The following is a 13,268-nucleotide window of genomic DNA, read 5'->3' as shown; positions in this document are numbered from 1 at the left end:
ACAATCATTCAGAAGCTTGGTCAGTGTCTTGTCCTGAAAACCAGCAATACCTTCTTCCAGTGTTAGTGATGAAGATCTAAAACCAGAGTTATTTAGATGTCTATTAACCCTTTAGCATTCAGTTTATTTATTAACATTGTTTTGAATTAATCCTGCATTATCTCATAGCTTTGAGATTTCAATGTTGTGATTATTTATTTCTAGAATAACATTGTAGGGTAGGTGTGAGAGGTTGGATCTGGTTGATTTGAACATGAATGGGTCGAATAATTTGTACTGGATATGGCTGGTTTTAACCCTTTAGCATTCAGATTATCTGTCAAATGAAAAGCTTATTTATTCCCATTGTTTTTAATTAATCACGGCTCATCTCATAGCTTTGAGATTTCAATATTGTGATTGTTTATTTTTAGAATGACATTGTTGGGTAGGTGTGATAAGCTGGATCCTGTCAGTTTGTACATAAAAATGGATAGAATATTTGGGCCGGGTATAGCAAATTTAAATGCTAAAAAGAGGGTATATATATATATATATATATATATATATATATATATAAATATAAATATACATATACAATGGGCATCTTTCACTTTCCGTCTACCAAATCCACTCACATTGCTTTGGTTGACGAGGCTATAGTAGAAGACACTTGGCCAAAGTGTCATGCAGTGGGACTGAACCTGAAACCATGTGGTTGGGAAGCAAGCTTCTTACCACACAGCTATGCCTGCACCTTTATTTTTTTATAATGATATTGTAGGATAGGTGTGAGAGGTCAGGTCTGACCAGTTTCAACATAAAAAAGAAACAGGTAGAATACTTGGGCCAGGAACGGCTGGTTTAAATTCTAAAGGGTTGAATCGACTTTTATTTATTTGTTTTTGTTTCAGGAACAAAACTACCATGGGATCAGAAGTACTTAATTGAATCCTTATCTGATTCAACAATCTACATGGCTTATTACACAGTAGCTTATTTCCTGCAAGGAGGAACATGGGATGGAACAGCTGCAGGCCCGGCCAATATCAAGTAAGCAATTTCTGTAATTATTTACATTTTATTTGTGTGTATCTTTTATTTTGTATTATTTACTCAGAGGAATACGGTAAGCTGGTGGAATCATTAGCAAGCCAAACAAAATTGCTTAGCAGCATTTCTTCTAGTTTTGCATTCTTTGTTCTAATCTCGATCAACTTTTTGTGTTGGTACATCTGTGGCACTGCTTCTAAGTTATGTGTTATACGTGCAGCTTCTCTTTTTTTTTCTTTTTTGCCCTTCTTTTTTTTTTTGTTATAAACAATACATGAGCATGTTATTAAGAATGAACCTACACACATCAAGATGTAGCTAAATAATATATTGATTACCAACTTCCAGCCTTTTGTTAAGTTGATCAAGCTATCTGAGAAACGTGCTAAAATCTTTGTTCTAATGTCATCGAGGTGGATTTTGCATGTCATCTTTTTGTGGGGGTTTTGATAAAATAAGTACTAGTTGAGTACTGGAGCTGATGTAATCGACTAGCCTCCGCTCCCAAAATTTCAGGCCTTGTGTCTTTAGTAGAAAGAATTGTTATTCTTTTTTTTGAGAGTGATGAGCTGGCAGAATTGTTAGCACATCAGATAAAATGCTTAATGGCATTTCTTCCTGTTGTGAGTTCAAATTCTGCCGATGTCAATTTTGCATTTCATCTTTTCCTGTGTTTGTGAGAGAGAAAGAGAAAGAAAGCAAATGTGTGTGTGTGTGTGTGTGTGTGTGTGTGTGTTTATATACTCTTAGCAGAGAGTCAAAGACACAAAAATAAGTACCAGTTTAGCACTGGGATTGATGTAATCAACTAGTCCCCTCCCTCAAAATTTCAGACCTTGTGCCTATAGCAAAAAGGATTATTCACACAGTAGGGCAGTAGGGCGGTGCCTATGACCTTTTGTAAGACATGTTAAAGAAAAAGAGGAAGTTGTTCTCATACTGGAAACCTGGTCGAAATGTTTGCAAACAATGTGAATTCCAATAAAAGCAACGCCTACAAATGCCCACTGATTGTGTTAAAGTGAGTTATGAATTAAGTCTGCTACAAAACATTAAAGGATCACTTTTTCTGATTTATATTTGTTATATGGATCTTTTGCATAGAATATATTTAGGCACAGGTGTGGCTGTGTGGTAAGTAGCTTGCTTACCAAACACATGGTTCTGGGTTCAGTCCCATTGTGTGGTATCTTGGGCAAGTGTCTTCTACTATAGCCTCAGTCCGACCAAAGCCTTGTGAGTGGATTTGGTAGACAGAAACTGAAAGAAGCCCGTCGTATATATGCATATATATATGTATGTGTGTGTGTGTATATGTTTGTGTGTCTGTGTTTGTCCCCCCAACATCGCTTGACAACCGATGCTGGTGTGTTTACGTCCCCGTAACTTAGCGATTCGGCAAAGAGACCGATAGAATAAGTACTAGGCTTACAATGAATAAGTCCTGGGGTCGATTTGCTCGACTAAAGGTGGTGCTCCAGCATGGCCGCAGTCAAATGACTGAAACAAGTAAAAGAGTAAAGAGTAAAGAGTTGTTAGTTAATTATAATCTGTTAATGAGAAAATACCATATGAAATTATCCATATGATATTTTATCTCCTTAATTGAGATGTTTAAGTTCATTTACATAACAAAATTATCATGACATTATACATGAGATTTAAAATTTTTTTTTGCATCAAATAATACACATGTATTTCTTAAAAACCTTATGAACTCATTTTCTAGGCCAGAACAGCTGACTCCTGAAGTTTGGGATTATATTTTCTTCAAAAATAGTCCATTTCCCAAGACAGATATTCCTAAAGCTACTCTTGATAAACTGAAAAATGAATTTGAATATTGGTATCCTGTAGATTTGCGTGTCTCTGGAAAAGATCTGGTGCCCAACCACCTTACCTATTATTTATACAATCATTGTGCTATCTGGAAAGATGATAGGTAGGTTAAAGTTATGTTTGTTTTTTTCTTGTGTTTTTAGATACTATCTTTTTATCTTTTTTTTCTTTGTTTTATTTTATGTGTAATTAAAGTTTAATCGTTATCTATGATACATTTTGATGACTTATTTCTTTCCTGAGGTGGAAAAAGCATCCTGTATAAGATATTGGTTTACTAGCTCACAGTTAATAAGCTGAATAAATATAAGTATTGTAGGTATTTTATGTCTTGGCATCTTGGCAGGACGGTCCATAATGTGTACCTCAGTTCACCTGGCTGTCAAGAAGGACAACCAGAAAATTTTGGGAAAGTTATTTGCAAAAGATTAGGATTTGATCTCTGGCATGAATTGCTTCTTGTCTTCTTAACATTTATCATCACCATCATCATCATCGTTATAGTCATTTAATGTCCATCTTTCAAGTTGGTGTGCGTTGGATAGTTTGATAGTAGTTGGCAAGCTGGAGAGTCTCACCATGCTCCCCTGTCTGCTTTGGCATGATTTCTATGGCTGGATGCCCTTCCTAACATGCCAACCACTTAAACAGAATGTACTGGGTGTCTTTTATGTGGCATCAACACTGGTGCTTTTTATGTGTGCCGTCTTTTTTGGTAGATTTGCAGATTTGAGGATAAACTGTATAGAATATCAATTAATAAAATTACTATTTAAACAGTACTTTGTAGTAAAGATTGTTTGCCAACATAACATGGCAGTCCTGGTTTAGGATGAATGTTACTATAATTTAGCCCCAGGAGACACTATCTCCAGTTGGCTACACAACACGATGTGTCCTTATATTTTCGAACAAGGGAATCTGGCACCCCCACTCAGCTGAAAACAATATCTGTGTAGACCGTGCTGTTTTTACATATCTGTCTACACAGATATTGTTTTGAGCTGAGTGGGGGTGCCAGATTCCCTTGTTTGAAAATATAAGGACACTGATCGTGTCGTATAGCCAGATGGAGACGATGTCTCCTGGGGCTAAATTACAGCAACATTCCTCCTAAACCAGGAGTGCCATGTTATGTTGGTAAACAAATCTTTACTACATATCAATTAATATAATTCATTACAGGCAACAAATTAGAATTCCAGAATTGTTATGAAAGCCTAATGTGCTAACATTCATATGCTTCATTTGAAAATTGAAAGGGATTAAATATGACCCTGTCAAAAACCTCTGCAATTTGTGAATGTATAAAAATTTAGCATATTTTGGCTTATTGGTTTTTTTCCTCCATTGTTTATTACCGCAGCTATTCGACATTGTCATAATAATTGCTTAATCTCTTCGTTACCATATTTCAGTTGAAACATATACTTTCTTTGTCGCAATTAAATGTGAAAATAATGAAGAATTTAGTAAAATATCTTTGGTTGGATCATGAACTAACATATTTTGATGGAAAGTTTTTGCTTAGATTACTTTAAAACAAGAGGTTTGTCTGATAAAGTTAGGAGCTGTCTCAGGCAGGGCGGTATCAAAGGAGTTAATGTATATACATTATTGACAGGCAAGATGTTGCAGTGTTTGTCTGAAAAAAAAAATCTCTTATAGACAGGTGTAGGCATAGCTGTGTAGAAAGAAGCTTGCTTCCCAATTACATGGTTTTGGGTTCAGTCTCACTGTGTGGCCCCTTGGGCAAGTGTCTTCTACTGTAGCCTCAGGCTGACCAAAGCTTTGTGAATGGATTTGATGGGCAGAAACTGAATGAAGCCTGTCATATGCATGCATAGCACAAGTGTGGCTGTGTTATAAGAAGCTTGCTTCCCAACCACATGGTCTAGGTTCAGTCCCATTCTGTGGCACCTTGGACAAGTGTCTTTGGGCTGACCAAAGCCTTCTGAGTAGATTTGGTAGACAGAAAGTGAAAGAAGAACGTGTATGTATGTGTGTGTGTGGGTGTGTGCGTGCGTGTATGTGTGTGTGCGTGTGTCTTTGCGTTTGTTTGTCCCCCCACAACTGCTTGACAACCAGTGTTAGTGTGGATATGTTCCCATAACTTAGCCATTTGGCAAAAGAGATTGATAGAATAAGTAACAAACCTAAAAAAATAAAGCACTTGGGTCAGTTCATTTGATTAAAAACCTTTCAAAGCATTGCCCCAGCATGGTCGCTGTCTAATGACTGAAACAAGTAAAAGATAAAAGATGCCATGTTAAAAAGCACAATATATATATTGGTGTTTTTAACATTGCATGTCTGTACAAGGTTTTTATCTTGGACAGAAAGCGCATCTTGCCTGTCAATGGTGTCTATACTTTAAGTATGGTATATAGATGGTTATTTTGATCTAATACTGCTGGTGCCACATAAAAAGTATCCAGTTTCATTTCTTACATCCAACAGATCCTCTTCTCACAGACTGGAATAAATTGGGAAAGGGTAGGATCAATGAAGCCCAATGACTGATGTTGTACATGAAGAGAAATAATTATACTGGTACAGGCAAGTGATTGGGATTGGGTGACGCTGATTAGAACACTGCATTTAAGTTGATGATAAGAGATAGAGCTAGTAAGGGGAGAGAAAAAGGAAAGCACAGTGAAGAATATTTAGAGTAGATTAGAGAGATTCAGTTACATGTCTGTGTGTGTGTGTTTGGGGGTGAAACTGACATATTCAGTTCACCATTATCATCATCATCATCATCATCATCGTCATTGTTTAACATCTGTTTTCCCTATTAGCGTGGTTTGGGTAATTTGGTAGGAGCTGGTAAGGCTGGGAGCTATAATAAGGCTCCTTTGTCTGTTCCGGCTTGGTTTCTACAACTGGATGCCCTTCCTAATGCCAACTACTTTATAGAGTGTGTTGGGTGCTTTTTACATGGCACTATAACCAGTGCTATTTATGTGGCACCATAACCAGTGCTTTTTACATGGCACTATAACTGCTTTTTAGGTGGCACTGGCACCATAACGAGTGCTTTTTATGTGACAGTATCACCAGTACTTTTTACATGGCTCTATAACCAGTGCTTTTAATGTGTTACCATCACTGAAGGGTCACCAAGTACCTTGAAAGATAAAAAACAAAAGGCAAAACCTCTCAGTTGGGCAGTGGGTGTAGTATTGAGGTGGGGTGGCTTTGTGCTAAGGTACAGAGAGGTGTCTTGTAAAGTAGATACATGTATACTTCAGTTGGACAAGAATGGAGAGTGAATGAGAGAGAGAGAGAGAGAGAGAGAGAGAGATGATGGTGAAGATGTATCAGGTCATGACCTCAAGGGACATTTTGAGTGGTGAGAATAAGTGGGGTGATGCTATAGATCTGGACTGGGTGAGTGGATGTTCATAAAATAATTTTTTAGCCAATGTTGATGTTTTCACTGCAGTATTAAAAGGATAATTTTTCTGCAACCAGAGATAACTTTATTGTCAAATTGTATTTTCAGTTCAAAATGGCCCCAAAGTATTCGAGCAAATGGACATTTGCTTTTGAATTCAGAGAAAGTAAGTAGGGTTTATTTTTTTATTTTTTGGTTCTTCTTTTCTTTTTATGTATTGGCAAATTAAAATTTGTTATTGCTCAACTTTCGTTTTGGGTAAAAAAAATTTGTTTATTTTTCTTACAGTCTTCTATTATCCTTTTGCATTTTTGCTTCTCTCTGTGCACTTTATTACCATTTTTACTGGATTACACTTTAGAACTGACTAATTCAGGTAGAAAGGATGGAACGGTCTACATATAACTATGCATAAGTCTCAGATTGGTGAAAACCTAATTATTCATAGATGTTAACTTATAAATAAGTATAATAACCATTGAAAACTAGTTTTTCTTATAAACATAATTGGTCTTGAGTACATCAGTAGGAGTACATCAGTAACAGTGTCATATTGTCTCTTTTTAATATTTCCTATCCATTTAAGACAGCCAGTTGACATTATCGTTAGTGCACCAGACAAGATGCTCAGTGGCGTTTTGTTCGTCTACATTCCAAGTTCAAATTTTGCTGAGGTCAACTTTACCTTTCGCCCTTTTGGGGTTAATAAAATAAGTAACAGTTGGGGTTGATAAAATAAGTAACACTGGGGTCGATGTAATTGACTTATCCCCTTTCCAAAATTGCAGGCCTTGTGCCAAAATTTGAAACCAATATTCCATTTTTCTAAGTTCGCATTGTTAAGGTTGTTATAATAATAATAATAATGATGTTGAGAGGAATTCTTTGGGGTTTGAATAATTCATCTTAGGAAACATGGGTGTTTCATTCAACATCCTTAAACAACCCTTATTCAGGGACCTTTTGAGTAGAATGAGCTACTCAACCTGAAGAAAATTTTAACTGGACTCCATCTGCAAGGTCATGTGCTGTTTATCTTGATATGAAACCACCATGTCGCACACATATGGTTGTGATGCATGTGCCTGGTGTACCCTTATCAGGCGGGTAGTCATGATGGGTATACAGGGCTTCATATATTTATACCCCAGTGTCACTTTGATGGCATGCACTGCTCTCTCATTCACTAGTAAATAATAATAATAATAATAATAATAATAATAATCCTTTCTACTAAAGGCACAGGGCCTGAAGTTTGGTGGGAGTGGACTAATCGATTACATTGACCCCAGTGTTTCACTAATACTTAATTTATCAACCCCGAAAGGATGAAAAGCAAAGTCGGAATTTGAACTAAGAGCATAGCATCGGGCAAAATACTGCTAAGCATTTCTTCCAGCGTGCTAACAATTCTGCCAGTTCACAACCTTGATGATGATGATGATGATAATAATAATGATAATAATAATTCTTTCTACTAAAGGCACAAAACCTGAAATTTTAGTGGAGGCGACTGGACTAATTGATTACATTGACCCCAGTGTTTCACTGGTACTTATTTCATTGACCCCAAAAGGAGGAGGGGCAAAAGTGACCTCTGCAGCATTTCAACTCAGACCCTAAATTTGGATGAAATGCTGCCAAGCATGCTAACAATTCTGCTAGCTTGCCACCTTAATAGCAACAACAACAACAACAACAACCATTTTTACAAAGGGAAGTTCGTGGTAGAATTTGGTGGTTGACATCATCGGAAAATGCTTAGCAGTATTTTGTTAGATCTCTTAACATTCTGAATCCAATTCCTGCCAGTGTGCTCATTGGCCTTCATCTTATTAAGGTTGATAAAAAAATAGAACCAGCCTAATACAAAGTTGATTTAAACAACTGTCCCTTTTCTTCAGCATTTGTGGCAATAACCCCCGTGTTGGAAATAATCAACATTGGTAATTTGTTATGTGAGTTTGGATATAGTTATACGAAGCACTGGTTTGGCTGTGTGTACTTGACTGGTATTTTATTCTCTTGAGTCCTTTTGCATCAAAGATGCAGAGATCGACTTGCCCTACCTTGTCCACCACCAACTCTTGCAGGTAGGGCCCCAGTTAGAATTTTTTTTAGGTCAAGTAGCCTATTCTGCTCAAAAGGTCCCTGGATAAGGGTTGTTTAAGGATGTTGAACAAAACACCCATGTTTCCAGAGGGGAATTATTCAAATGACCCCAGCTCGTCTGTACCCCCTTGGGCCTGAACAGCTACCTCAGGTACCAGCACCCTTTGCACCCATTAAGATGAAGAGGATCAATCAATGGCTAAAGAGCTACTACTCAAATACAAGTTAACTTCAACAGTTTGATGGAGCTCTTTCTGTTTCCAACTTCTGTGCAAGGCCTTTAATGTTTCTTATGCTGGCCATATATCTATCAAGTCACAATATGAATGAAAGGCAAATTCGACCTCATTGGGACTTGAAGAAACACAGCTAAGCATTTTGTCCAACGTTCTAATGATTCTACCAGCTTCTGTCATTAGGATATTAAAAAATAATTAAATATACTAGCATAAACATGCTATCATGGTGATAGCATGTTTAGCATTGATATTGAGATTTGTGTATTCTTCTGTTATATGTTTCAACCCTAAGGCTGTGACTATTCTGAGGCACCAAGCATGAAGATGTTTACTTCATATGTATGTGTGATTATTTGTGTGTTATATATTAAATATATATGTCATCATCATCGTTTGACATCTGTCTTCCATGCATGCATGCATGGGTAGGATGGTTGACAGGAGCCGGCCAGGTAGAAAATCTATCCAAGGCTACTGTGTCTGCTTTGGCAGGAATTTTATGGCTGGATGCCCTTCCTAACACCAACCACTCGGCAGAATGGACTTAGTGCTTTTTACGTGGCACTAGCACAGGTGAAGTTAGTTTTGGTAAGAATTTTACAGGTGGATGCCTTTCCTGATGCCAACCATGTTGCAGTGTGAGCTGGATGCTTTTAACGTGGTACCAGCATTGGCAGGGTCACCAAGTATCTCACAAGACAAGGAATTATGAGAGGGGCAGGACATTTGTGTCAGAGGAACTTAAAGTCAGTGATACAAAGACAGAGAGAGACAGAAGCAGGTATCATGCCACTAGAGATGGGGTGTTAAAGGAGGTGATCCAGTATCAAATGATGAGAGGTTAGAGTATAACAGAAATAGGTGTCATTCAACCCATGCCAGCATGGAAAAAGGGACATTAAATGATGATGATTATGGCGACAACAATGACAACGCGCACTCAAATAACGCAAACCTCCACCAAGCAACACCAACACCCTCTCAAAGATTAGCCAGAGATGATTTTTAAAATTTGAATATCTGAAATACACTCGACTGCTCTCACAAACGAGAATACTAAAAATGAACCAGACCGCTCTCAAAAATTAATTAAAAAAACAGGAAAAATAATCCAGAATCCTTGTCCGGTACCAGATCGATCCCAAAATCTAATCATTTCGTGCCAGTCACGAGGCCAAACATCCCTGAAAGTTTCATCTGTATCCATCCAGCAGTTCTTGAGACATCTTGTCCACAGACAAACAAACAAACGTGCAAGTGCATGTTTGCACACATTTTCTGAGATCTTTGAGAAAAGAACTTTAATAGCAATTTTTTTTTCTTTCTCCTTTAGATGTCCAAGTCGTCAGGAAATTTCCTTACTCTTTCTGAAGCTCTTGAAAAGTATTCTGCTGATGGTATGTTTATTTCATTTTCTTATCTATCTCAGTCAAGGAGACCAGCAAGAGAAATCAGATCAAATTTGTGTAAAACCCTTGTGTTAATATTTTCTTCCCCTTATTTCTTTATTGCCCACAAGGGACTAAACATAGAAGGGACAAACAAGGACAGACAAAGGGGTTAAATTGGTTACATCGACCCCCAGTGGGGGGACAAACACAGACACAAAGTTTAACACACATAGATACACACACGCACACATGGAAGGTGGACGTTAAACAATGATGATGATGATATATATTCTTTCAGTTTCTGTCTATCAAATCCACTCACAAGGCTTTGGTTGGCCCAAGGCTATAGTAGAAGACACTTGCCCAAGGTGCCACGGAGTGGGACTGAATCTAGAGCCATGTGGTTGGGAAGAAAGCTTCTTACCACACAGCCACACCTGCACCTAAAATAGAGATGCTTACAAGACCAAGTTTTCTCAAGTGGTCAGCCTTCTTAGTACTAACTAGGTTCAATGTTGCTTAACTTCAGTGATGAGACGAGAACTAGTGCTTTCAGTGTGATATGGGCCGATATATATATATAAATAAATGTATGTATGTATGTAAATAATGTGTGTTTGTTTCTATCTGCACTGGCTTAAACAAAAATCATGATGTTGAAGTAGTGTTGACGTTGCACTTCTGTCAATAAATCATCTACTCACATTGTACTGTTAAAGCTATATGAAACAGAAGATTTGAAAACAGGCAACGGTTAGTGTCAGGAAAGGCTTCTGGCTATAAAACAACATGTCAATAACATACCTAACTATCTAATCCACATTTTCATGGAGGAACGGACGTAAAAACAAGCAAATGAACAAGCGATCACGAGTAATTCTAATTTTGAGATTTCCGAGTTGTCTCCCCTCCTTTATCCTTGCATTAAGGTTCTACTCTCTCTCTCTCTCACTCTAGCGGGTTTCTTGACTGACAGAACACTTTTTGCTTTACTACATTAACGCTTTACCTTACTGACCCCGTTTTGCACCATATTTTCTTTTGTGCGTTTTTTTTTTTCATTTTATTATTTTTTTATATTTAAAGATTATCTAACCTTACATATCTTTCTAGTTCACTATGTATATTACCATTCTGCAAACATCATGATCCACCAGGACTTTTGACTAGTACAATGGTTCTCAACCTGAGTCCATATGGTCCCTGAGGGTCCATATAAGATTTTGGTGGGATCCACACAACAAAATAGTAAATTGGGGATCTACAATAATATTTTAAGGGGCCCTGAAAATTTTTTGATTTTAGATGTATGTATTGCAAGAAACGGATAGGTTTCTTTCTTATAGGAATTTTGAAAAGAGTTTCTTGTAAAGTCAGTTTTTAAACAGTGAGTAGCTTTCGGGGTCCTCCAGAATAAAATGGTAATCAAAGGGGTCCACAGATAAAAAAAAAAAAACAATGAATCCCTGCTTTAGATGCATGTATTACAAGAAACAGCTTGGATTCTTTCTCTAACATTTTACTTAGTTCAGCCTACACAAGGGAATGCGTGAAAAACAAAATAGGAATTTTGAAAGGAGTTTTTCTAAAACAAGTTTTTAAACATCAAGGGGCCTATAGATTAAAAATGGTTGAGAACCCCTGAACTAGTTTGATTACTGAAATGTTCAGATATTCTTCATGAGGACACTACTTGAACTGGACTATACTATCGCATTGATTTAAAGGATGGCTATCACTGGTGTCTCCTATGTTATCTGTCATCAGTCGTTGCAACTATGGGTGTTCATGGCTTTGGTATGACTTGATCAGCTTTCTCCATACTGGTCAGTTTTTCGCTTGAGTTTGCTATTTATTATGATAAATTCCTTTCCATTTCACGTTCCTTTTTGTAGTATCTTCGAATCTCAGTCTAGGTCTTCCTTGGCTTCTTTTCCCCCTTTCATAGTTGACAGTAAAGGACTTGTCTGGGGAGTCTGTTTTTGTCCATCCTGTGTACGTGGCCCAACCAATGTAAATTTATACACGTATATATACACATTTAAACATATACACATATATTAATATCTGCAGTCAGACATCGTGACTTTGACCGTTGATGGCTTGATTAAGCTTTCACCATACTGGTCAGTTTTTCACTTGAGTTTGCCATTTATTATAATCAATTCCTTTCTGCTTCACATACCTTTTTGCTGATTCTTTGAATACCAATCTAAGTCTTCCATAGTTCTGTTACAAGTATTCAGGTTAGATCTCCATTTTGAAGATAACTTTCTCCATTCCTCCAACCCATTTTGGAGGCACACCGTAAAGAAAAAAATAAAGCCAACAAATATCATGTATTTTCTTTTTGGCAAAGCAGTAAAAAAAAAAATGGGTTCAGTGGGATTATTTGAAGAAAAGTGGAAATAGTTACATTGATGCGTTTAAGAGGTTTAGCACACATATACATACACACATGTATGTGTGTGTGTGTGCGTGGGTGTGTTTGTTCCCTATCACCACATGACATCCAGTGTTTGTTTGTCTACATCCCCATAACTTGGTGGTTTGGCAAAACGGACTGATAGAATAAGAACCAAACATTAAAAAAATAACTATTTGAGTTGATTTGTTTGACTAAAGCAGACCATGGAAGCACCCCAGCATGGCTGCAGTAAAAGAGTAAGAGGCAAAAAAAAAATAACCGTGTTTACCGAATCATCCGACCCATGCTAACTGTAAAATTACATGTGTGTATGTATGTGTGTGTGTGTGTATATATATATAGCCTAACTGGCACTTGTACCGGTGGCATGTGAACAAAACATTGGACTGACTTCTGTGCAGGTGGCACATAAAAAATACCATTTGAGCTTGCCCATTGCCAGTACCGCTAGACTGACCCTCGTGCTGGTGGCACATAAAAAGCACCCACTACACTCTTGGAGTGGTTGGCATTAGGAAGGGCATCCAGCTGTAGAAATCAGATTGGAGTCTGGTGTAGTTATCTGGTTCGTCCAACCCATGCAAGCATGGAAAGCGGACGTTAAATGATGATGATGATATATATATATATCGTAAATATGAGGGTAATAAATTACATTCGATTTTTTCCCTCCATCTTCCTTTTCTTTTGGACCTTCCTCCGTCTCCTGTTTCTGACAAAGAGCTTTGCTTGAAACATAAAAACTACCTTTCTTTCTTTCCCTGAGCGTCTGCTAATACTTTGCATGTACCACGTCCTCACGTTTTTTTCTTGTGTTTGTTCTTCAT

General features: G+C 37.4%; 1 protein-coding gene across 2 annotated transcripts in view; it reads left to right on the top strand.

Moving 5' to 3' along the window:
- The window catches only part of LOC106875567 (leucine--tRNA ligase, cytoplasmic), a 201,144-nt gene that overhangs the window by 72,678 nt on the left and 115,198 nt on the right, over positions 1-13,268 (top strand). For both annotated transcript variants that reach the window (XM_089365507.1, XM_089365508.1), the window contains exons 18-21: positions 894-1,032; positions 2,762-2,974; positions 6,380-6,437; positions 9,956-10,019. In XM_089365507.1, coding sequence (XP_089221633.1) covers positions 894-1,032; positions 2,762-2,974; positions 6,380-6,437; positions 9,956-10,019 — 474 coding nt within the window. The remainder of the gene's footprint in view (positions 1-893; positions 1,033-2,761; positions 2,975-6,379; positions 6,438-9,955; positions 10,020-13,268) is intronic.

This window comes from Octopus bimaculoides, chromosome Z, assembly GCF_046866305.1.
Source record: "Octopus bimaculoides isolate indiv1 chromosome Z, ASM4686630v1, whole genome shotgun sequence".
Taxonomy (NCBI): domain Eukaryota; kingdom Metazoa; phylum Mollusca; class Cephalopoda; order Octopoda; family Octopodidae; genus Octopus; species Octopus bimaculoides.
Note: the sequence above shows the minus strand (reverse complement) of the source record. Positions and strands in the feature narration are given on the sequence as shown.